This window comes from Balearica regulorum, chromosome 12, assembly GCF_011004875.1.
Source record: "Balearica regulorum gibbericeps isolate bBalReg1 chromosome 12, bBalReg1.pri, whole genome shotgun sequence".
NCBI lineage: Eukaryota > Metazoa > Chordata > Aves > Gruiformes > Gruidae > Balearica > Balearica regulorum.
The window spans coordinates 4,837,747-4,858,954 of NC_046195.1; the positions used below are offsets into that span (position 1 = coordinate 4,837,747).

Sequence of the window (21,208 nt, forward strand, 5' to 3'; positions counted from 1 at the left end):
GACAAAAATAGGTGATTCCTTCCTCCCATTTTCAAAGCAGGGTAGAAAGCAAGACAAAGCTACGCAGCATTGTGACGTCTAATAGGGCCTAAGAGGCTTCGTGAACTGTGTTTGTTATGGGACTATATATCAATTCTCCCGTCAGTGAGTTTGTGAAAGCTCCCTGTAAGTTGGAGAAATGTAGCACGACTAAATGCAGAGGGATGCCACCTTAAGTGAGAGCGTTCTGGCAAAAATTTTACCAAAAAATGGAAAATTCACAATATTTCCAGGGTAGGTGTCTCATACATATCAATTATGTTAGCATCTTTTCTTCCCACATATCTTACACTGGAAGCTGAGAGAGATGTGAATTGAGGTACGGTATTTCTTTTAGAAATTTACCCAGCACATTCTCTACAATCAGATAGAACCCCAGGTAAGCAAGCAGCCTAACACCAGCCTCAAGTCCAAAGGCAGATATAGAATCAGTGTTCCCGTTCCAAAGCCAAAGTCCTGATGCAGAATAATCTAATCGCCACTGTAATAACTACACCTTTCCTACACCCCATTGTGTTGAGATACAAACGATAGCTACTACAAAAAAAAAAGGAAGAGACAGAAAGGCCTGCTTCTTGACAATTATGACTTAAACCACAGAGAGTTCTTCACAGCAGGAAGAACCAAGAAGCCACTTTTCTTGACTAGATGGGGTCTACTTTCTATTTTCAAGTAGCGCCTCAACAGTATACTGTTATCTTGTGCTCTGAAAGGAACAGAGGCACAGGTCTTACAGGTAAGCAACAGACATGAGAGTGAGAAGAGCTTCCAGCCAAGCAAGAGACTACCATGACACTCTCACAATGTGAAAGCAGAAGTAATACCACCTAAATCTCCACATCTGGAAATTGCAGACGTGAAGCCACAAGATCTTTTGTGAGGCAAATGTCGTAATACATCTCAGGTGCAGGGAAAATGAAGCGCAAAGATATCACAGGTATGGTGTAATCTGTGCGAGTTTTGAGCTTTGATACCTATGAACTTCCAGAAAGGATCTAGGAGGGAGGGGTCAGAAATGCATAATATCCTACTGTAGAGTTACTGGAGGGTGTTTTCCCCCTTCCTCCCTCCCTCCCTCCCCTTCTCCCCACCTTCCCCAAGCTGCAAGGTCTAAATAAGGAACCCGCATGCTTATCCTGAGCATATGTTGCTGTTCAGAATGCAGTATTTAGGTAGCATTTTATACTGAACAAATTGTAGTCTATAACATTATTAAAGGAAAACCTGGCCTCAGATACGGGCTTGCAAAAGAAGTTTCTCTTCAGAAAGACTACAGTTCTTTCATCAACATAAATGTCATCTGACAGCCTACAAAAACTGATAGCTTCTTCTTTACTCTTAGAGTGGTGAGGTACTGGAACAGGTTGCCCAGACAGGTTGTGGAGGCTCCCTCCCTGGAAGTGTTTAAGACCAGGTTGGATGAGGCTTTGGGCAATGTGGTCTAGTGGAGGGTGTCCCTGCCCACAGCAGGGGGGTTGGAACTAGATGATCTTTAAGGTCCCTTCCAACCCAAACCATTCTATGATTCTATGATAGCTTAATGGAAAGTCAATAGCGTCTTTTTATTTTTCCATATCATCCCAGGATGATAAACAAAGAAATGAGATTTCAGGCAATCAGAAATTGCTGAAATCCAAGCTTCGCATGTCTATCAAGCACGATTGTGCAGATACTTTCAAATAAAATGTAAGAATAAGGTTTTACCTTGGCAGCACCTTTCAGTTGGTACATGGACGGATCATCTGCTGGTTTGCTGGCAGCTCCTTTGGTAGCACCAATGAGATCGGAAAGGGCCTTTGCGACATCCTTGATAGCATTGATCAGGACAACCTATAGGAATGAAGAACACAGCTATGAAGTAAAAACAAGTGTCATACAAAGGCCCATCCAGTTCCACTCAATGCTTTAACCTCTCGATTGTATTGCAAAAAAAGAACTACGTCTGAATAAACCCAGAAAAGTCCCATAAGGGATGAACTGTAGCATGCTGCTTAAAAGCAGAAGCCCCACAAAGTCTTCTCAGTTGAAAACTGTTTCTGGTGTCTTTAAGAGTATCAGGAAAACCTTAAAACATCTCACCTGTGTTTCAGGATCATCGGATCCCAAGCTAGCAGCTCCCAATTTTACTACCTCAGCAAGTTGAGTGATGGTGTTAGCTGATGACTGAGCTGCTTGGGCCAGTTTGTCCTGACTGGAGGCAGCACCAGAAACCAACAATTTTGTATCTTCCACTAAAGCTTTTGCTGTTTTCAGGATATTTTCCCTGTAGGAAAAAAAAAAAAAAAAAGAAGCAGCAGGGAAAGAAGTGGAAAAGGAGAACAGGAAAAAACTCATGGTTTTCAACGTTACGGTGACTAAGAGCTACACAGAAGAGGTGATCTAAGTCATCATCCCAGTGTTTGCTTGCGATACTATAGCACAGGCCAGGTTGCAAGTAAAACAAAAACAAAAACCAAAAAAACCCCAAAAGCAAAACAAAACCAAAACCAAATGACTAGCAAACTAGTAGCATTACATTTTGGAGTAGATGCAAGGCAGTTTATTAAAACGACCTCATCTTAAAAAGAAATGAGGTAGGGCAGTAGCAGAAGAGAGCATTGCATGTGAACACCGACAGAAAATCTAGCCGTGCTATGAGGAAAGTAACAGCTGTCAAACCGCCATCTTAAACAGCATATCTTAAGGAAACTAAAATAACGATTTGTGAGGAAGGCGGTAGCCAGAATGGCAGAAGGAACAGAGAACGGGACCTAGTCCAGGTTCCGCCCCCTCCTGCCCATATACATGTTTTGACAACAAATCCAAAGCAACATTTGGGTAAAAGAAGAAACCATTTTGAGTATGCACTTCACAAATGGGGCGAGTTAGCTGAAAACGCAGACCGCACATATGTAAATTGTCAGCCAGGAAAGTAATGACAGCTGTATGACAATCCCTGACTTTCAGTCTGCAGAACGGCAGCAACTGACACGCCATCGTATCTTTTCTCTTACTTAAGCGGCAAGGCAGGAAATAAATGCTGGCCATGCAAACATCACTTAGGGCAGCTAGTCTGCGAAGCAGTCGACCTCTCAGCTGTGAACGTCCTGAACGTTACCGCAAAGGAAGTAACAGCGAGATGCCGCAAATCTCTTAACATGATGAAAAATGCTGTGGGACTATGTTGTCGCAGATGCTACCCAAAGAGAAAACGGGCTTATCTCTGCCAAAGGGGAAAACGCATGGCATAGCCGCGCCATTTCCATCACTGCCATTTGCAACAGCATTAACCATAAGCGTGATTTAGCAAGACAGACAGCCAGTCAAGAACAGCTGTTGGGAAATAGGTTATAGAAGACTTGTCCTTGACATGACGGGCAGCTAATTTTCGCTATCAGAAGAATGGCGCGCGGTAGTCTATGCAATGAGACAGCTCGAATAAAAACACAAAACAGGCAAAATAATGCTACAGGTGCCGTTTTTTGTTGGAAGCGCTCTTGACAGGTGTTCCCCAGCTTTGCACTGTAAAATTCTTTCCTCACAGAAATAACCATAGTGATGTTTGCTGTCCTCTATCAATATCCCAATTTTCCTACTCCTGTTCTCACTCCACCGCCTCATTCAATTTCATTCAGGGGAATCTAGAAAGGTAAAAATTTATCTCGACGTGCAGGTTGCTTGCGCCAGTTCCACCGTTCCCCCGTGCACGCGCTCTTCCATCTTTTTCAGTTACACTGACCTGTGGTCCGCAAACGATTCGTCATTCTCGGCGTTAAGGGTTCCGGCAGTAGCAAACATGATAGTGGTGTCTAGATCTGCAATTATGCCAGACACGGCGCTAGCCGCTGTAATACAGGCTTGCGTGCCTTTGTTTCCCGCTTGAAGGGCAGATAAAACTAAGGAGACCTGGAAACAACATAAAGCAACAAGGCTGTCACGGAGAGAAAGCCTCATTATGGGAGGTCAAGTTAAGCGAGCTCGTTATCATGACTGGAATCGACAACGGAAATTCAGTCCGCAGCGTCATTTTGCAAACTGTAATAAATCTTTCCTTCCCCTTTCCCTATTTGCTCTCTTTGTGCAGTAAGGATCAAGACGACTTAAGATTGTGTCAAATTAAAGGGGAGTTCAGCTAGGAAGTCCACTTTTCAGACAAAAGGAAACAATCTGCGAATCACAGGACGAAGCACATCAGGTAAAACTTCCTCGAAATACAATCAGAGGTAACATAGGGAATTTCCGCCAGGATAAATGTCAGAGCCAAGAGCTGCTGCTTTTTCCCTAACGTGTGCAAATAAACACCGTCCTCAAGGATCCCGGGAGTCACGTACAGTACACCGATATAAACATCGAAAATAGAAAGCGTAGACTCGCTGAACCCAGAAACTAGATACCACTGTAGTTACAGAAAGTTATAGAAAGACAAGATACGTCCTTGTATCTAGCAACGTTTTGGATTGCTAAAAAAGCTAGACATCTCCATTTCATCTAATTAACATCATACTACAAAGCTCCGCAGCCGGGACGCTGTTCTTGTGCTATACTATGGTTCTGAATTCTGGTTTTGCAAGAAAGGATCCATCTGCATCTGGGCACATGTATACTAACTTCTAATAGTACAGTTCTTCCGGAGGTTCTGTTCAAAGTTGTCCTTGAATAGGTCGTCCCTGCGACCTCTGTGATTTGGAATCGCCGATACTCCCAGGGCACGACACAGTGGAAAATTCGTACAGCTGAGAGCACGCTAACACAGGTCGAGCAAGGAATATTTGGTGAAACCTAAAAGTAACTGACATTTGACTGTCAATGTTTGCGCCCAACAAAAGGAGAGAGAGGCCATGGAAAAGGTTCAGCAAAGCCGAGCTACCCAGGCCACCTGTTTGAAGCGGGTATTTCCAAAGACCAAGAAATCTCAGAGAGTTTGAAGATGCAGCGCTAAGCATGTTAGCTTGGCCCCGTCTTAAAAGGGGAGGACGTTGCCACGTGAAATCACGTGTCAGAGTCCGACCTCATCTCGGTAAGCGCGGCCATCCATGTGGACTTAGTATTTCCAAGGGAGCACCTCAGAAGGCACAAATGCCATCTCACGTCTTAGGGATTAGTTATGGATCAGTCTTCCTCTGGCAGGAGGCTGAGGTTTTATTACGAGACATGAGCAAGAGCAAATCATGCGCTAATCTAGCAGCGAACACTTGAAAGAAAATTAAGAACTTAGTGTAATTCATCCAATATCATACTACAACGGGAAGTTAAAAAAAAGTAAAATTCTCAAACCCAAAGAAAGGGACCAGTTTAATCCCTGGGGAAGCCTGGTAGACAAACCCCGCAGGGCAGGCAATGCAGAGGGATGTCTTACCTTTTCTGTGACAGCACGAGCACATTCTATCAACTCCCTTTTGGTGTAGCCGTCCGTAGGGCAAATCTGGAGAGCTCCAGCTTTTTGCACAAGAAAGATACAGCCGTGGCCAAGTTCTTGCACCCGAGTCCTGATCTGGAACCCTATCTAGATGGTAAAGGAGGTACAGGGAAAAAGGAAGCAAAAGCAAAGTGAATAAAGAAACGTCACGTTGGTACATCGCGGCGACGCAAACGGAAATACGGTCACTCTGGTGAATCTTTAGTAGCGTTATTCTGCCTGTCGCTACGCTCTCTGCAGAGATCCGAAAAAAAGGACAGATACAATACCATCTAGTCACATAAGCACGAGCCTATAAAAGGCCTACTGATGAAACAGGAGCACTAGCGAACTGGACCGTGGGAAAGAGAAGGCGTAAAGGGCGTACCCAAGTCTAGTGTCCGCAATTCAAGTGTCCGCAACTTCACCGCATTTGAATAACGATACTTCATCTCCCAGAAACGTACCGTCAGTGCGAGCTGCATTCGAGGTACGTAGGACAGGTAAAAAGTACACATTTACACCGCCAAAATTGGGTCAAAAAGTATACGACTCTGTGTGGTTTGGAATCTCGCACAGAGTCTCAACTCTCCAGGACCGACCACGTACACGCGGTGCGCCGAAACGTGGAAAATCCTGCCGTCACTGTTTCCGATTCAGTAACGATCCTACAGTGTAAGCTGCACGGTCCCCGTTTAGAAAGCCGCAATAGTTTTAGTACCTGCATGCAACTTAGGCATAGAGGTGCATCTTGGGATTAATAAGAAAGCAGGAATCGCAGCCGTTAATATCGCAAATGGAATTATTTCAATTTCAGGCAGAAAGTAACGTGCAGAAACAGTAATTCAACATATCAAATGTCCGTATTCGTCCATCAGCAAGGGGCTTTAAGATTGCACGGTGAATTTAGTATTCCAACTACAAGGTACAAAAGATGTTCCGTCAGCAAAAGATACTCGTGCTCCTACCGGTTGCCTGCATCTCACTTTCAGAACAGGAAGTTATGCTTGCAGTTGCTTACAGGCCAGATAAAAAAGCATCTATGTAACTGTAATTCATCAAAACATACGAGATGGAAAGAAAGCCATATAGTAAATAAATAAGAGCTTTCTTTGTATTTGCAAGTTGTCTGTAAGCAAAAGCCCCAAGTAAGGTAGAAGGTTCCGTCCCAGTCTACAGAACCGTCTGCTATTATCACAAGGCATTTCTGAAGCCGGACCGAGGTTTTGACAAAAAGTTTCTGTTCTGTGATCGGGCAATTCTTATAACGAGGGTCGTAGCATAAAAAGCCACACTTTCGAAGCAAAACGTTATGTCTTTTGTGTACTGCCTAAGCGTCATCAAAACCATCTGCCGATTCCTAGCACTCCTAGGAGAGAAGTCATTCGATAGACAACTCGCACGTATGGAGAGTAACGGAAGGGCCGAAGAGAAAGAGACGCGAAGCCGGTTTGAAGTTCCGAACGTTCGTTGAAAACATTTTGTGGTAAATCCTAATTCCTACCGTTATACACCCATGCACACGAGCAGGGGTAAAACCGAGGCTTTTTATCAGTACGTACGTAGTCTGTAGTACTGCGGGCAGCTCCTCCCCAAGCTGTGAAGGCCCACTGAATAGACAGTACATTTGGAGGAGAGAAAGGTTGCTATGAAAGACCAAAATGGACGTCTCTCTACAAACTGTTTGGACGAAGCAGTACTTAGAGTGCACGTGTAAATAAGCATAAATAAGATTTCATGGTATTTTGAAAAGACAGGCAATTTCACTACGTTCATCGGTTTGTTTCCATCCAACAAAAACAAACTCAGTAAAGCTTTTGTCTGGCCGCCTATAGTTTGTGTCTTAAAGCCCGGCCGTAGTGAAAGCAGAAGTAGATCGTAAAAGAGACAGATGTGTACGGCCAAAGGATGCCTACAACGTCGTCTCGGTTCACGTCACGGTTTCAATCGAGCAACAGCAGGCCAAATAAAATTCTTCCGGGACCGAACGCGCTGTCCCATCCTGCGTTCGGAGCATCGGCAGGCTGGAGGCAGCGCACGCGGTTTGCCTATCGGACAGAGCACGTATGGCATAGCCGGTGCTCGCGTAGAAAAGCGGCTAACGAAGCGAACGCATTCGCGGCCTCGGTTTTAGAGCAGTTGCAAAGAGATCGGAAAGACACTACCCAACGATTCGAACCCTACGATCCATGCGACAGCCCAAGGGATGCATCGCATTTGGCATCGGCCGCGAGCGCGTCGCCGCAACCGAGCAGTACGAATACCCCTCGTCGCTTTGCTCCGTATTTACTGTATTCTCTACGTAAAAGAATACCCGTGTCGATGCCACCGCGTACAGAGAATAAAGAGGTCTAAAAGCTGCAGACCTCTTCCGGTTCTGCTGTAGCCGCAGCCATTCGGCCCTGGAGAGCCAAATGTCCATAGTCATTGGTCATTTGCGATGCAAGTCCTCCCAACTCTTCCGGGTTAGTAACCGACTTAGTCATCTGCAAAAAGAACACAGGCAAGAGAAAAAGAATAACGACAGGCATGAGAATAATTTGTTAATACACTCCAGCTTAAAAGCACACTCATTTGTTTGGCCACACGGGTGAAATAGGGCAAATCGCTTGCCATGTAAGGGACCCATCTTCCAGCAAGAATTGCAGGAGGAAACTCGAGCAAACGTGCTTTATTAGAGTCACAGTAATCGGATGCTGGTAGAACATAGGGAGTAATCAAAGAGCAGCAGTTAGAGCCGGTAATTCACTCTTTGACACAGCACGTGACGGGACAGATAGGCAGTAACCGGGACCGGGTGGGGAAGCGGGTTTCACTTGTGGCGGCCGCCTTATTCGGTCAAAAGCCTACGGCAGTCTCGGCCGGCGCGGCACGGCAGTGTGAAAACGGGAAAAATCCGAGGAGCGATGCAAAACAGGTATAAGGCAGGGGAAGAGGACCGAGAAGAAACAGGCAGGGCTACGCAGAACACCTTGGTAGAACGTCAGTATAAATAACCGAATCTCTCTGCAGAAAAAGCCTACCTTTTAACAGAAATATTTCTCCTGTCTCCAATTTATGTCAGTAAAAGGCACTGAATTCCATCCTTGGAACAAAACTACTTTTAGAGAAATTTGTACCGTTTGCCAATAAGCTGCAATGTCGTAGACAGCAGAATCGTGAAGGTGTCTCGACCGCAGCAACAACCAATTTTGTAAAAAATCCCATCCGTAGCATACACAAATAGTCCCTTCGCCTCTCCTAAAAACAATCGAGCAACAGAAGTACCCTTCAAAAGGCAAACACGTCACGGTAAGCATTACTGTGAAACACGAGTTAAGAAAATGTCGCTTCAATGAGCATCCTTTCGTCTGATTGGAAACGCAGGTGAATCACAGCAATGCAGGAAAAGAACGATTTGAGATGTCAATCTTCATTCATTCTAAGTATTACAGGGGTCTGAAAACGGTGACATTATTGCACAGCCTAAATGAAACAGTAAACATAAAGTCAGCAACAAATGTAAGGTGGTATTTCAGTGACAATGAAACAGGGTAACGGAAAAGCGTGTAGGTGAAACAATTTCCTCGTATTTCTGGTAGAAAACGGTCCAAATGAAAAGTTTTTGGGGGGAAGAGCCACAACGCAATCCAAGACTCCTCCCGTAAAGGGCCACCCCTACGATCACACTACTAAGATGCGAGAGTTAAACTAACAAAATGATCGCTTCCTTTGCTCTGTTCCCTCTAAACGGAGAAGATTATTAAGAACATGCATTCTAAACAGTTTCACGACACCGTGGAAATCATTCCACATTCCTTTTGTAGGCAGAAGAGCTCGCACTCGGCTGTAACTGAAGATCTTACCATTTCCTGTGCGGTTACGGCAATGGCTTTAGAATATTTCACCACAGTGGTCTGATAATCAACAAATGTTCCCTTGGGATCAGGAGGTGTACCTTCATCCAGCTGTAAAAAGAGGGAAACGTGCGGCAAAAACAGTAAGATCATAAGCACTAGCATACTTTAAATCTAACAACGAAACAATTTTATATACTCCTCCGCATAACCTCTGGACTCTCAAAAAACGCACGGGAAGATGAGACGTACGGAGAAACTCGGAAAAAAATTTATTCCCTGTAATGAACACAGAAGACGCAGAGAATTGATAACTGCAGTTTTCGAGCTCGACTTCTCAGGTGAGGCGAAAGCACCCGCAGTTCTCGGCGAAGGTAGAAGGGAAGACGCGACGCCCCGCAACGCGGATGGGCTTTCAAGTGCATAAAGGAAAGGGGGTGCGGATTTCCAGGCTCACCTTGGTCATCGCCTCTGCTATGGAGTCCACCATACCTCCGACCATGCCTACTTCACTTGCAGCTTCATTTAAGGTAACCATGATATCATCCACAGCCTCTTTCATCAGCTGAGCGGCCTCGGCGATTGCATCGTGAGTATGGGACGCCTGAAAAGCAGAAAAAGAGAACGCAGAAATCGTGAGAAAAGATTCTGTCCACAAGTCAAAGCTGGAATCGAGAGCGTAATGAAGACGAGACAGTAAAAGCTCTGAAAATCCCCTCTCAGCTCAGACATGAGAAACTAGACCTAACAATAAAGTCAAGTCAACAAACCATAGAAAAGAAAACAAAATATCAAATTGGAATGGCTCACACGAACAACAGGACCCATTAAAAAAAAAAAAAAGATAAAAAGCACTTGTACAGAAGGGAATAAACAAAAATAACAGAATAAACACAAAAACCACATAATGAAAAATCTACTTATGTACCAAAGGAAAGCGTTCCAAAAAGACACAGTAAAACATATCAAAAACAAGACAAAAGACCCACAATGTAACGGAAATAAAAAATGACAAACATATACTATGACAAAAAATATTGTGCAAACAGCACGGCAAAGCAAGTACTTCCCTACTACTGCTTTTACGTAGAGTAGTAAAAAAACCACGATTTGCGCCCCAGGCAAAAAAGAGCCGCGCGCCACACCCTCCCTTATAAGGGCGCGTGAAGCGCGCCCCAGGCAAAAATGAGCCGCGCGCCACACCCCCCTCAGAAGGGCGCGCGAAGCGCACACCAGGCAAAAAAGAGCCGCGCGCCACACCCTCTCTTATAAAGGCGCGCGAAGCGCGCCCCAGGCAAAAAAGAGCCGCGCGCCACACCCTCCCTTATAAGGGCGCGTGAAGCGCGCCCCAGGCAAAAATGAGCCGCGCGCCACACCCCCCTCAGGAGGGCGCGCGAAGCGCACCCCAGGCAAAAAAGAGCCGCGCGCCACACCCTCCCCTCAGGCAAAAATGAGCCGCGCGCCACACCCTCCCTCATAAAGGCGCGCGAAGCGCACCCCAGGCAAAAAAGAGCCGCGCGCCACACCCTCCCTTATAAAGGCGCGCGAAGCGCACCCCAGGCAAAAATGAGCCGCGCGCCACACCCTCCCTCATAAAGGCGCGCGAAGCGCACCCCAAGCAAAAAAGAGCCGCGCGCCACACCCTCCCTTATAAAGGCGCGTGAAGCGCGCCTCAGGCAAAAAAGAGCCGCGCACCACACCCTCCCTCAGAAGGGCGCGCGAAGCGCACCCCAGGCAAAAAAGAGCCGCGCGCCACACCCTCCCTCATAAAGGCGCGCGAAGCGCGCATCAGGCAAAAAAGAGCCGCGCGCCACACCTCCCCTCAGAAGGGCGCGCGAAGCGCGCCCCAGGCAAAAATGAGCCGCGCGCCACACCCTCCCTTATAAAGGCGCGCGAAGCGCACCCTCCCCTCAGGCAAAAATGAGCCGCGCGCCACACCCTCCCTCAGAAGGGCGCGCGAAGCGCACCCCAGGCAAAAAAGAGCCGCGCGCCAGACCCTCCCTTATAAAGGCGCGCGAAGCGCACCACAGGCAAAAATGAGCCGCGCGCTACACCCCCCTCAGAAGGGCGCGCAAAGCGCGCCCCAGGCAAAAATGAGCCGCGCGCCACACCCTCCCTTATAAAGGCGCGCGAAGCGCGCCTCAGGCAAAAATGAGCCGCGCGCCACACCCCCCTCAGAAGGGCGCGCGAAGCACTCGCCAGGCAAAAATGAGCCGCGCGCCACACCCTCTCTTATAAGGGCGCGCGAAGCGCGCCTCAGGCAAAAATGAGCCGCGCGCCACACACCCCTCAGAAGGGCGCGCGAAGCACTCGCCAGGCAAAAATGAGCCGCGCGCCACACCCTCTCTTATAAAGGCGCGCGAAGCGCACACCAGGCAAAAAAGAGCCGCGCGCCACACCCTCCCTTATAAGGGCGCGCGAAGCGCACCACAGGCAAAAAAGAGCAGCGCGCCACACCCCCCTCAGAAGGGCGCGCAAAGCGCGCCCCAGGCAAAAATGAGCCGCGCGCCACACCCTCCCTTATAAAGGCGCGCGAAGCGCGCCTCAGGCAAAAATGAGCCGCGCGCCACACCCCCCTCAGAAGGGCGCGCGAAACACTCGCCAGGCAAAAATGAGCCGCGCGCCACACCCTCTCTTATAAAGGCGCGCGAAGCGCACACCAGGCAAAAATGAGCCGCGCGCCACACCTCCCCTCAGAAGGGCGCGCGAAGCGCGCCCCAGGCAAAAATGAGCCGCGCGCCACACCCTCCCTTATAAAGGCGCGCGAAGCGCACCCCAGGCAAAAATGAGCCGCGCGCCACACCTCCCCTCAGAAGGGCGCGCGAAGCACTCGCCAGGCAAAAATGAGCCGCGCGCCACACCCTCTCTTATAAGGGCGCGCGAAGCGCGCCTCAGGCAAAAATGAGTCGCGCGCCACACCCCCCTCAGAAGGGCGCGCGAAGCACTCGCCAGGCAAAAATGAGCCGCGCGCCACACTCTCTCTTATAAGGGCGCGCGAAGCGCGCCTCAGGCAAAAATGAGCCGCGCGCCACACCCCCCTCAGAAGGGCGCGCGAAGCACTCGCCAGGCAAAAATGAGCCGCGCGCCACACTCTCTCTTATAAGGGCGCGCGAAGCGCGCCTCAGGCAAAAATGAGCCGCGCGCCACACCCCCCTCAGAAGGGCGCGCGAAGCACTCGCCAGGCAAAAATGAGCCGCGCGCCACACCCTCTCTTATAAAGGCGCGCGAAGCGCACACCAGGCAAAAAAGAGCCGCGCGCCACACCCTCCCTTATAAGGGCGCGCGAAGCGCACACCAGGCAAAAAAGAGCAGCGCGCCACACCCCCCTCAGAAGGGCGCGCAAAGCGCGCCCCAGGCAAAAATGAGCCGCGCGCCACACCCTCCCTTATAAAGGCGCGCGAAGCGCGCCTCAGGCAAAAATGAGCCGCGCGCCACACCCCCCTCAGAAGGGCGCGCGAAGCACTCGCCAGGCAAAAATGAGCCGCGCGCCACACCCTCTCTTATAAGGGCGCGCGAAGCGCACACCAGGCAAAAATGAGCCGCGCGCCACACCCCCCTCAGAAGGGCGCGCGAAGCACTCGCCAGGCAAAAATGAGCCGCGCGCCACACCCTCTCTTATAAAGGCGCGCGAAGCGCACACCAGGCAAAAATGAGCCGCGCGCCACACCTCCCCTCAGAAGGGCGCGCGAAGCGCGCCCCAGGCAAAAATGAGCCGCGCGCCACACCCTCCCTTATAAAGGCGCGCGAAGCGCACCCTCCCCTCAGGCAAAAATGAGCCGCGCGCCACACCCTCCCTTATAAAGGCGCGCGAAGCGCGCCTCAGGCAAAAATGAGTCGCGCGCCACACCCCCCTCAGAAGGGCGCGCGAAGCACTCGCCAGGCAAAAATGAGCCGCGCGCCACACTCTCTCTTATAAGGGCGCGCGAAGCGCGCCTCAGGCAAAAATGAGCCGCGCGCCACACCCCCCTCAGAAGGGCGCGCGAAGCACTCGCCAGGCAAAAATGAGCCGCGCGCCACACTCTCTCTTATAAGGGCGCGCGAAGCGCGCCTCAGGCAAAAATGAGCCGCGCGCCACACCCCCCTCAGAAGGGCGCGCGAAGCACTCGCCAGGCAAAAATGAGCCGCGCGCCACACCCCCCTCAGAAGGGCGCGCGAAGCACTCGCCAGGCAAAAATGAGCCGCGCGCCACACCCTCTCTTATAAGGGCGCGCGAAGCGCGCCTCAGGCAAAAATGAGCCGCGCGCCACACCCCTCTCAGAAGGGCGCGCGAAGCACTCGCCAGGCAAAAATGAGCCGCGCGCCACACCCTCCCTTATAAAGGCGCGCGAAGCGCGCCTCAGGCAAAAAAGAGCAGCGCGCCACACCCTCCCTTATAAAGGCGCGCGAAGCGCACCCTCCCCTCAGGCAAAAATGAGCCGCGCGCCACACCCTCCCTCAGAAGGGCGCGCGAAGCGCACCCCAGGCAAAAAAGAGCCGCGCGCCAGACCCTCCCTTATAAAGGCGCGCGAAGCGCACCACAGGCAAAAAAGAGCAGCGCGCTACACCCCCCTCAGAAGGGCGCGCAAAGCGCGCCCCAGGCAAAAATGAGCCGCGCGCCACACCCCCCTCAGAAGGGCGCGCGAAGCACTCGCCAGGCAAAAATGAGCCGCGCGCCACACCCCCCTCAGAAGGGCGCGCGAAGCACTCGCCAGGCAAAAATGAGCCGCGCGCCACACCCTCTCTTATAAGGGCGCGCGAAGCGCGCCTCAGGCAAAAATGAGCCGCGCGCCACACCCCTCTCAGAAGGGCGCGCGAAGCACTCGCCAGGCAAAAATGAGCCGCGCGCCACACCCTCCCTTATAAAGGCGCGCGAAGCGCGCCTCAGGCAAAAAAGAGCAGCGCGCCACACCCTCCCTTATAAAGGCGCGCGAAGCGCACCCTCCCCTCAGGCAAAAATGAGCCGCGCGCCACACCCTCCCTCAGAAGGGCGCGCGAAGCGCACCCCAGGCAAAAATGAGCCGCGCGCCACACCCTCTCTTATAAGGGCGCGCGAAGCGCGCCTCAGGCAAAAAAGAGCCGCGCGCCACACCCCCCTCAGAAGGGCGCGCGAAGCACTCGCCAGGCAAAAATGAGCCGCGCGCCACACCCTCTCTTATAAAGGCGCGCGAAGCGCACACCAGGCAAAAATGAGCCGCGCGCCACACCTCCCCTCAGAAGGGCGCGCGAAGCGCACACCAGGCAAAAATGAGCCGCGCGCCACACCTCCCCTCAGAAGGGCGCGCGAAGCGCGCCCCAGGCAAAAATGAGCCGCGCGCCACACCCTCCCTTATAAAGGCGCGCGAAGCGCACCCCAGGCAAAAATGAGCCGCGCGCCACACCCTCTCTTATAAGGGCGCGCGAAGCGCGCCTCAGGCAAAAATGAGTCGCGCGCCACACCCCCCTCAGAAGGGCGCGCGAAGCACTCGCCAGGCAAAAATGAGCCGCGCGCCACACTCTCTCTTATAAGGGCGCGCGAAGCGCGCCTCAGGCAAAAATGAGCCGCGCGCCACACCCCCCTCAGAAGGGCGCGCGAAGCACTCGCCAGGCAAAAATGAGCCGCGCGCCACACCCTCTCTTATAAGGGCGCGCGAAGCGCGCCTCAGGCAAAAATGAGCCGCGCGCCACACCCCCCTCAGAAGGGCGCGCGAAGCACTCGCCAGGCAAAAATGAGCCGCGCGCCACACCCTCTCTTATAAGGGCGCGCGAAGCGCACCACAGGCAAAAAAGAGCAGCGCGCCACACCCCCCTCAGAAGGGCGCGCAAAGCGCGCCCCAGGCAAAAATGAGCCGCGCGCCACACCCTCTCTTATAAAGGCGCGCGAAGCGCGCCTCAGGCAAAAATGAGCCGCGCGCCACACCCCTCTCAGAAGGGCGCGCGAAGCACTCGCCAGGCAAAAATGAGCCGCGCGCCACACCCTCCCTTATAAAGGCGCGCGAAGCGCACCCCAGGCAAAAATGAGCCGCGCGCCACACCTCCCCTCAGAAGGGCGCGCGAAGCACTCGCCAGGCAAAAATGAGCCGCGCGCCACACTCTCTCTTATAAGGGCGCGCGAAGCGCGCCTCAGGCAAAAATGAGCCGCGCGCCACACCCCCCTCAGAAGGGCGCGCGAAGCACTCGCCAGGCAAAAATGAGCCGCGCGCCACACCCTCTCTTATAAAGGCGCGCGAAGCGCACACCAGGCAAAAAAGAGCCGCGCGCCACACCCTCCCTTATAAGGGCGCGCGAAGCGCACCACAGGCAAAAAAGAGCAGCGCGCCACACCCCCCTCAGAAGGGCGCGCAAAGCGCGCCCCAGGCAAAAATGAGCCGCGCGCCACACCCTCCCTTATAAAGGCGCGCGAAGGGCGCCTCAGGCAAAAATGAGCCGCGCGCCACACCCCCCTCAGAAGGGCGCGCGAAGCACTCGCCAGGCAAAAATGAGCCGCGCGCCACACCCTCTCTTATAAGGGCGCGCGAAGCGCGCCTCAGGCAAAAATGAGCCGCGCGCCACACCCCCCTCAGAAGGGCGCGCGAAGCACTCGCCAGGCAAAAATGAGCCGCGCGCCACACCCTCCCTTATAAAGGCGCGCGAAGCGCACCCTCCCCTCAGGCAAAAATGAGCCGCGCGCCACACCCTCCCTTATAAAGGCGCGCGAAGCGCACCCCAGGCAAAAATGAGCCGCGCGCCACACCTCCCCTCAGAAGGGCGCGCGAAGCACTCGCCAGGCAAAAATGAGCCGCGCGCCACACCCTCTCTTATAAGGGCGCGCGAAGCGCGCCTCAGGCAAAAATGAGCCGCGCGCCACACCCTCCCTTATAAAGGCGCGCGAAGCGCACCCCAGGCAAAAATGAGCCGCGCGCCACACCTCCCCTCAGAAGGGCGCGCGAAGCACTCGCCAGGCAAAAATGAGCCGCGCGCCACACCCCCCTCAGAAGGGCGCGCGAAGCACTCGCCAGGCAAAAATGAGCCGCGCGCCACACCCTCTCTTATAAGGGCGCGCGAAGCGCGCCTCAGGCAAAAATGAGCCGCGCGCCACACCCTCCCTTATAAAGGCGCGCGAAGCGCACCCCAGGCAAAAATGAGCCGCGCGCCACACCTCCCCTCAGAAGGGCGCGCGAAGCACTCGCCAGGCAAAAATGAGCCGCGCGCCACACTCTCTCTTATAAGGGCGCGCGAAGCGCGCCTCAGGCAAAAATGAGCCGCGCGCCACACCCCCCTCAGAAGGGCGCGCGAAGCACTCGCCAGGCAAAAATGAGCCGCGCGCCACACCCTCTCTTATAAAGGCGCGCGAAGCGCACACCAGGCAAAAAAGAGCCGCGCGCCACACCCTCCCTTATAAGGGCGCGCGAAGCGCACCACAGGCAAAAAAGAGCAGCGCGCCACACCCCCCTCAGAAGGGCGCGCAAAGCGCGCCCCAGGCAAAAATGAGCCGCGCGCCACACCCTCCCTTATAAAGGCGCGCGAAGGGCGCCTCAGGCAAAAATGAGCCGCGCGCCACACCCCCCTCAGAAGGGCGCGCGAAGCACTCGCCAGGCAAAAATGAGCCGCGCGCCACATCCTCTCTTATAAAGGCGCGCGAAGCGCACACCAGGCAAAAATGAGCCGCGCGCCACACCTCCCCTCAGAAGGGCGCGCGAAGCACTCGCCAGGCAAAAATGAGCCGCGCGCCACACCCTCCCTTATAAAGGCGCGCGAAGCGCACCCTCCCCTCAGGCAAAAATGAGCCGCGCGCCACACCCTCCCTTATAAAGGCGCGCGAAGCGCACCCCAGGCAAAAATGAGCCGCGCGCCACACCTCCCCTCAGAAGGGCGCGCGAAGCACTCGCCAGGCAAAAATGAGCCGCGCGCCACACCCTCTCTTATAAGGGCGCGCGAAGCGCGCCTCAGGCAAAAATGAGCCGCGCGCCACACCCTCTCTTATAAAGGCGCGCGAAGCGCACCCCAGGCAAAAATGAGCCGCGCGCCACACCTCCCCTCAGAAGGGCGCGCGAAGCACTCGCCAGGCAAAAATGAGCCGCGCGCCACACCCCCCTCAGAAGGGCGCGCGAAGCACTCGCCAGGCAAAAATGAGCCGCGCGCCACACCCTCTCTTATAAGGGCGCGCGAAGCGCGCCTCAGGCAAAAATGAGCCGCGCGCCACACCCTCCCTTATAAAGGCGCGCGAAGCGCGCCTCAGGCAAAAATGAATCGCGCGCCACACCCCCCTCAGAAGGGCGCGCGAAGCACTCGCCAGGCAAAAATGAGCCGCGCGCCACACTCTCTCTTATAAGGGCGCGCGAAGCGCGCCTCAGGCAAAAATGAGTCGCGCGCCACACCCCCCTCAGAAGGGCGCGCGAAGCACTCGCCAGGCAAAAATGAGCCGCGCGCCACACTCTCTCTTATAAGGGCGCGCGAAGCGCGCCTCAGGCAAAAATGAGCCGCGCGCCACACCCCCCTCAGAAGGGCGCGCGAAGCACTCGCCAGGCAAAAATGAGCCGCGCGCCACACCCTCTCTTATAAAGGCGCGCGAAGCGCGCCTCAGGCAAAAATGAGTCGCGCGCCACACCCCCCTCAGAAGGGCGCGCGAAGCACTCGCCAGGCAAAAATGAGCAGCGCGCCACACCCCCCTCAGGAGGGCGCGCGAAGCACTCGCCAGGCAAATAAGAGCCGCGCGCCACACCCTCTCTTATAAGGGCGCGCGAAGCGCACCCCAGGCAAAAAAGAGCCGCGCACCACACCCTCCCTCATAAAGGCGCGCAAAGCGCGCCCCAGGCAAATAAGAGCCGCGCGCCACACCCCCCCTCATAAAGGCGCGCCTTAGGCAAAAATGAGCCGCGCGCCACACCCTCCCTCATCGCGCCTCAGGCAAAAAAGAGCCGCGCGCCACACCCCCCCTCAGAAGGGCACGCGAAGCGCGCCCCAGGCAAAAATGAGCCGCGCGCCACACCCTCCCTCATAAAGGCGCGCGAAGCGCACCCCAGGCAAAAAAGAGCCGCGCGCCACACCCCCCCTCAGAAGGGCGCGCAAAGCGCGCCTCAGGCAAAAAAGAGCCGCGCGCCACACCCTCCCTCATAAAGGCGTGCGAAGCGCACCACAGGCAAAAAAGAGCAGCGCGCCACACCCTCCCTCATAAAGGCGCGCCTTAGGCAAAAAAGAGCCGCGCGCCACACCCTCCCTCATAAAGGCGCGCCTTAGGCAAAAAAGAGCCGCGCGCCACACCCTCCCTCATAAAGGCGCACCCCAGGCAAAAAAGAGCCGCGCGCCACACCCTCCCTCATAAAGGCGCGCCTTAGGCAAAAAAGAGCCGCGCGCCACACCCTCCCTTATAAAGGCGCGCTAAGCGCGCCCCAGGCAAAAAAGAGCCGCGCGCCACACCCTCCCTCATAAAGGCGCGCCTTAGGCAAAAAAGAGCCGCGCGCCACACCCTCCCTCATAAAGGCGCGCCCCAGGCAAAAAAAGAGCCGCGCGCCACACCCTCCCTCATAAAGGCGCGCCTTAGGCAAAAAAGAGCCGCGCGCCACACCCTCCCTCATAAAGGCGCACGAAGCGCGCCCCAGGCAAAAATGAGCCGCGCGCCACACCCCCCCTCAGAAGGGCGGGCGAAGCGCGCCTCAGGCAAAAAAGAGCCGCGCGCCACACCCTCCCTTATAAAGGCGCGCAAAGGGCGCCCCAGGAAAAAAAGAGCCACACAAGACACCCCTCTCAGAAGGGGGCGCGAAGCGCACCCCAGGCAAAAAAGAGCCGCGCGCCACTCCCTCTAGGTAAAGTGTAGAAGCACGTCCGTGAAAAAAACCTGTCAGCCACCATGCTCCCCAGTACTGCCCTCTATAGTGTTGTATGGCATGGTTTCCCTTTGAAGCTGTGGAATACGCTAGAGGTGTCAGGCAATGCCCCATGTGTGTCATTATGCGTGTGTACCTCTGAGAAAGGTTCATATGACTCCGTCTGTGCAAGGAATGTCAGATAGCATTCACTGTGTAAGAGAGGCAGCTGCAGGAAAGTTTAAATCAAAGAGCATTCCACTACCACCCTGTATCATTTCAAGCACTCGGTAGTACATTCGGAGCTCCCCTCAGCGCGCTGTAGCTACTAAGGTCCATGTCCCCTATACGTTCGTATTTATGCATGGCCAGGGGTAGGCCCTGCCTTACTTTTTTTGCATAGTAGGGTGCATGTTCTTTCACCCCCAAGGTGCAGGATGGGGCCTTGCTTTCTACCCACTGCAAGAGGCTTCAAGTTAGGCCCTTCCTCATTCATTACGCTGTCAGGTGGCTCGTGGGTGGGCAAACCTTTCCCTGTGGAGCTCAGCAGCAGAAAGCAGGCCCTGTCCTTTGTTCCTCGTCATGTGAGGCATGCCCTACACCTATCAGGGCCAGCAGGTCCCCGTGCTGTTGACCCTCTATTTGTTTTCAAATCGGTTGAGTTGTGTAGCACTGCAGCGGTATTTGCATTCGGACGCTTACTTTTTGTCTCTTGTGAGGGTGCTGTGAGCGAGATCCGCAATCCTGTCTTTGCGAACCCACTGCTTCCGCTCTCTGATGAGAGATGGCGGTATAGCTGTCAACGGCCTTTTTGTTGCCAACGTATCTTCCATCCGTGCAGCACCTACGTGCTGGTTTTTTCTGTCCCACCTCCCCTCACCCATCTCCAATCATCCCTTAGTTACACACGGCAACCTTACCTTGGGGTTTCCTCCCCCTTCTTTGGCGGCGTACAACATCTGTAAGGCCGATTCTGCTAGTGTCTTTGTCTGGTCCAACACCGTCATCTGTTGCTGATGATCTATTGTTTTTGATGCCATGCCAACTGCGGCTAAAACCAAGGGTTCAAAGTAACTTGCCAGCTGCGTTACCTAAGGAAGCCAGAACAACCACAGAAAGCCATTAACCCCATTTCTCAGGCATAAACTGAGAAGAATCCCATTCCCCGATTACTGTCAAGCCACGTGTTAGCTTAAATAGCCCGCTCTTCTGCTGCTTCTGCGCTGTATGGCGTTTAGTTTTGTTATGTGCCTGTGTGACTCTGTCTCCCTTCATCTTACAACTACTTGATAAAGCCCCGTGTCCCCTTCCCCTTCAGATGCACACGGTATACTGAGGTCAGACAAAAATGTTTCCAAAACTCACGGGAGCCGCACGCTACTTAGGAGCGTCTCCTCCATGCAAAGAAAGAATTTGTCAACCTTTGTTACGGACCACAGATAACAAATGGGATCGCACTAGATTTGGACTGCCCTGTTTACCTGAGGGACTGCTTGTATTTGCAGCCTTTGCTCCTCCTAAGCTCTCAAACCCTCTTCATCAGATTCCGGTGCAGACCTGGATGGTTCTCTGCTGTATAGGATACCTGAGTGAGCAGAAGCACTACCTTTACCTCTGGACACAGTTCATCACTCCTGATGAAGGAACATTTCCCTAAGACGGCCACATGGCCCAACCCTGAGGCTCTCCTTGCTGTTCAAGAGAAGGCTAGCAGTTAAGTGCTAGTCTGCAACCGAGAGACTGGTATAGGTCAACAGGAATAGGCGTGCTACAAAGACCGCGTACCGAGCAAGCTGCATTTTTCTCTCAGTTAATTACTTGCGCTCAATACAGTGTTTGGACTATCCAGAGACACGGTACTCTTAGCAGCTTCTGTTGCTGTATTTTAGTCTGCAGAAATATGAGGAACCTGTTTTCCTCAGCTTCTGATCTCATTTACACTTCTTCTGAGGAAATGTCTGCTTTTGGCTATACCTGTATTCTAACTAAAGAAGTAAATCTCTTTATGTTAATGAATATTTTTACAGTCTACCTGTAATCTGACACATCTTCTATAGAATTGCAACAGCTCCTGGTTCCTGTCAGAAATCCACTCAACTTTGCACTTAACAGTTTTTACTGGATGCCAAATCCCTGCACTACTTTGGGCTGATTACTCCACAGAATGTGCACGAATATCCCCGCAGCACCATCTGGTACACCCAAAGCCTCAGAAATTCAAC

General features: G+C 53.2%; 1 protein-coding gene across 10 annotated transcripts in view; it reads right to left on the reverse strand.

The window, feature by feature from the left end:
- Positions 1 to 21,208, reverse strand: part of TLN2 (talin 2) — a 253,175-nt gene that overhangs the window by 34,338 nt on the left and 197,629 nt on the right. For 9 of the 10 annotated variants that reach the window (XM_075765049.1, XM_075765047.1, XM_075765051.1 and 6 more), the window contains 8 exons: positions 19,907 to 20,077; positions 9,707 to 9,853; positions 9,259 to 9,360; positions 7,780 to 7,899; positions 5,375 to 5,521; positions 3,758 to 3,924; positions 2,119 to 2,302; positions 1,744 to 1,869 (listed from right to left, as the gene is read on the reverse strand). In XM_075765049.1, coding sequence (XP_075621164.1) covers positions 1,744 to 1,869; positions 2,119 to 2,302; positions 3,758 to 3,924; positions 5,375 to 5,521; positions 7,780 to 7,899; positions 9,259 to 9,360; positions 9,707 to 9,853; positions 19,907 to 20,077 — 1,164 coding nt within the window. The remainder of the gene's footprint in view (positions 1 to 1,743; positions 1,870 to 2,118; positions 2,303 to 3,757; positions 3,925 to 5,374; positions 5,522 to 7,779; positions 7,900 to 9,258; positions 9,361 to 9,706; positions 9,854 to 19,906; positions 20,078 to 21,208) is intronic. The other variant, XM_075765054.1, reaches the window with a different exon arrangement.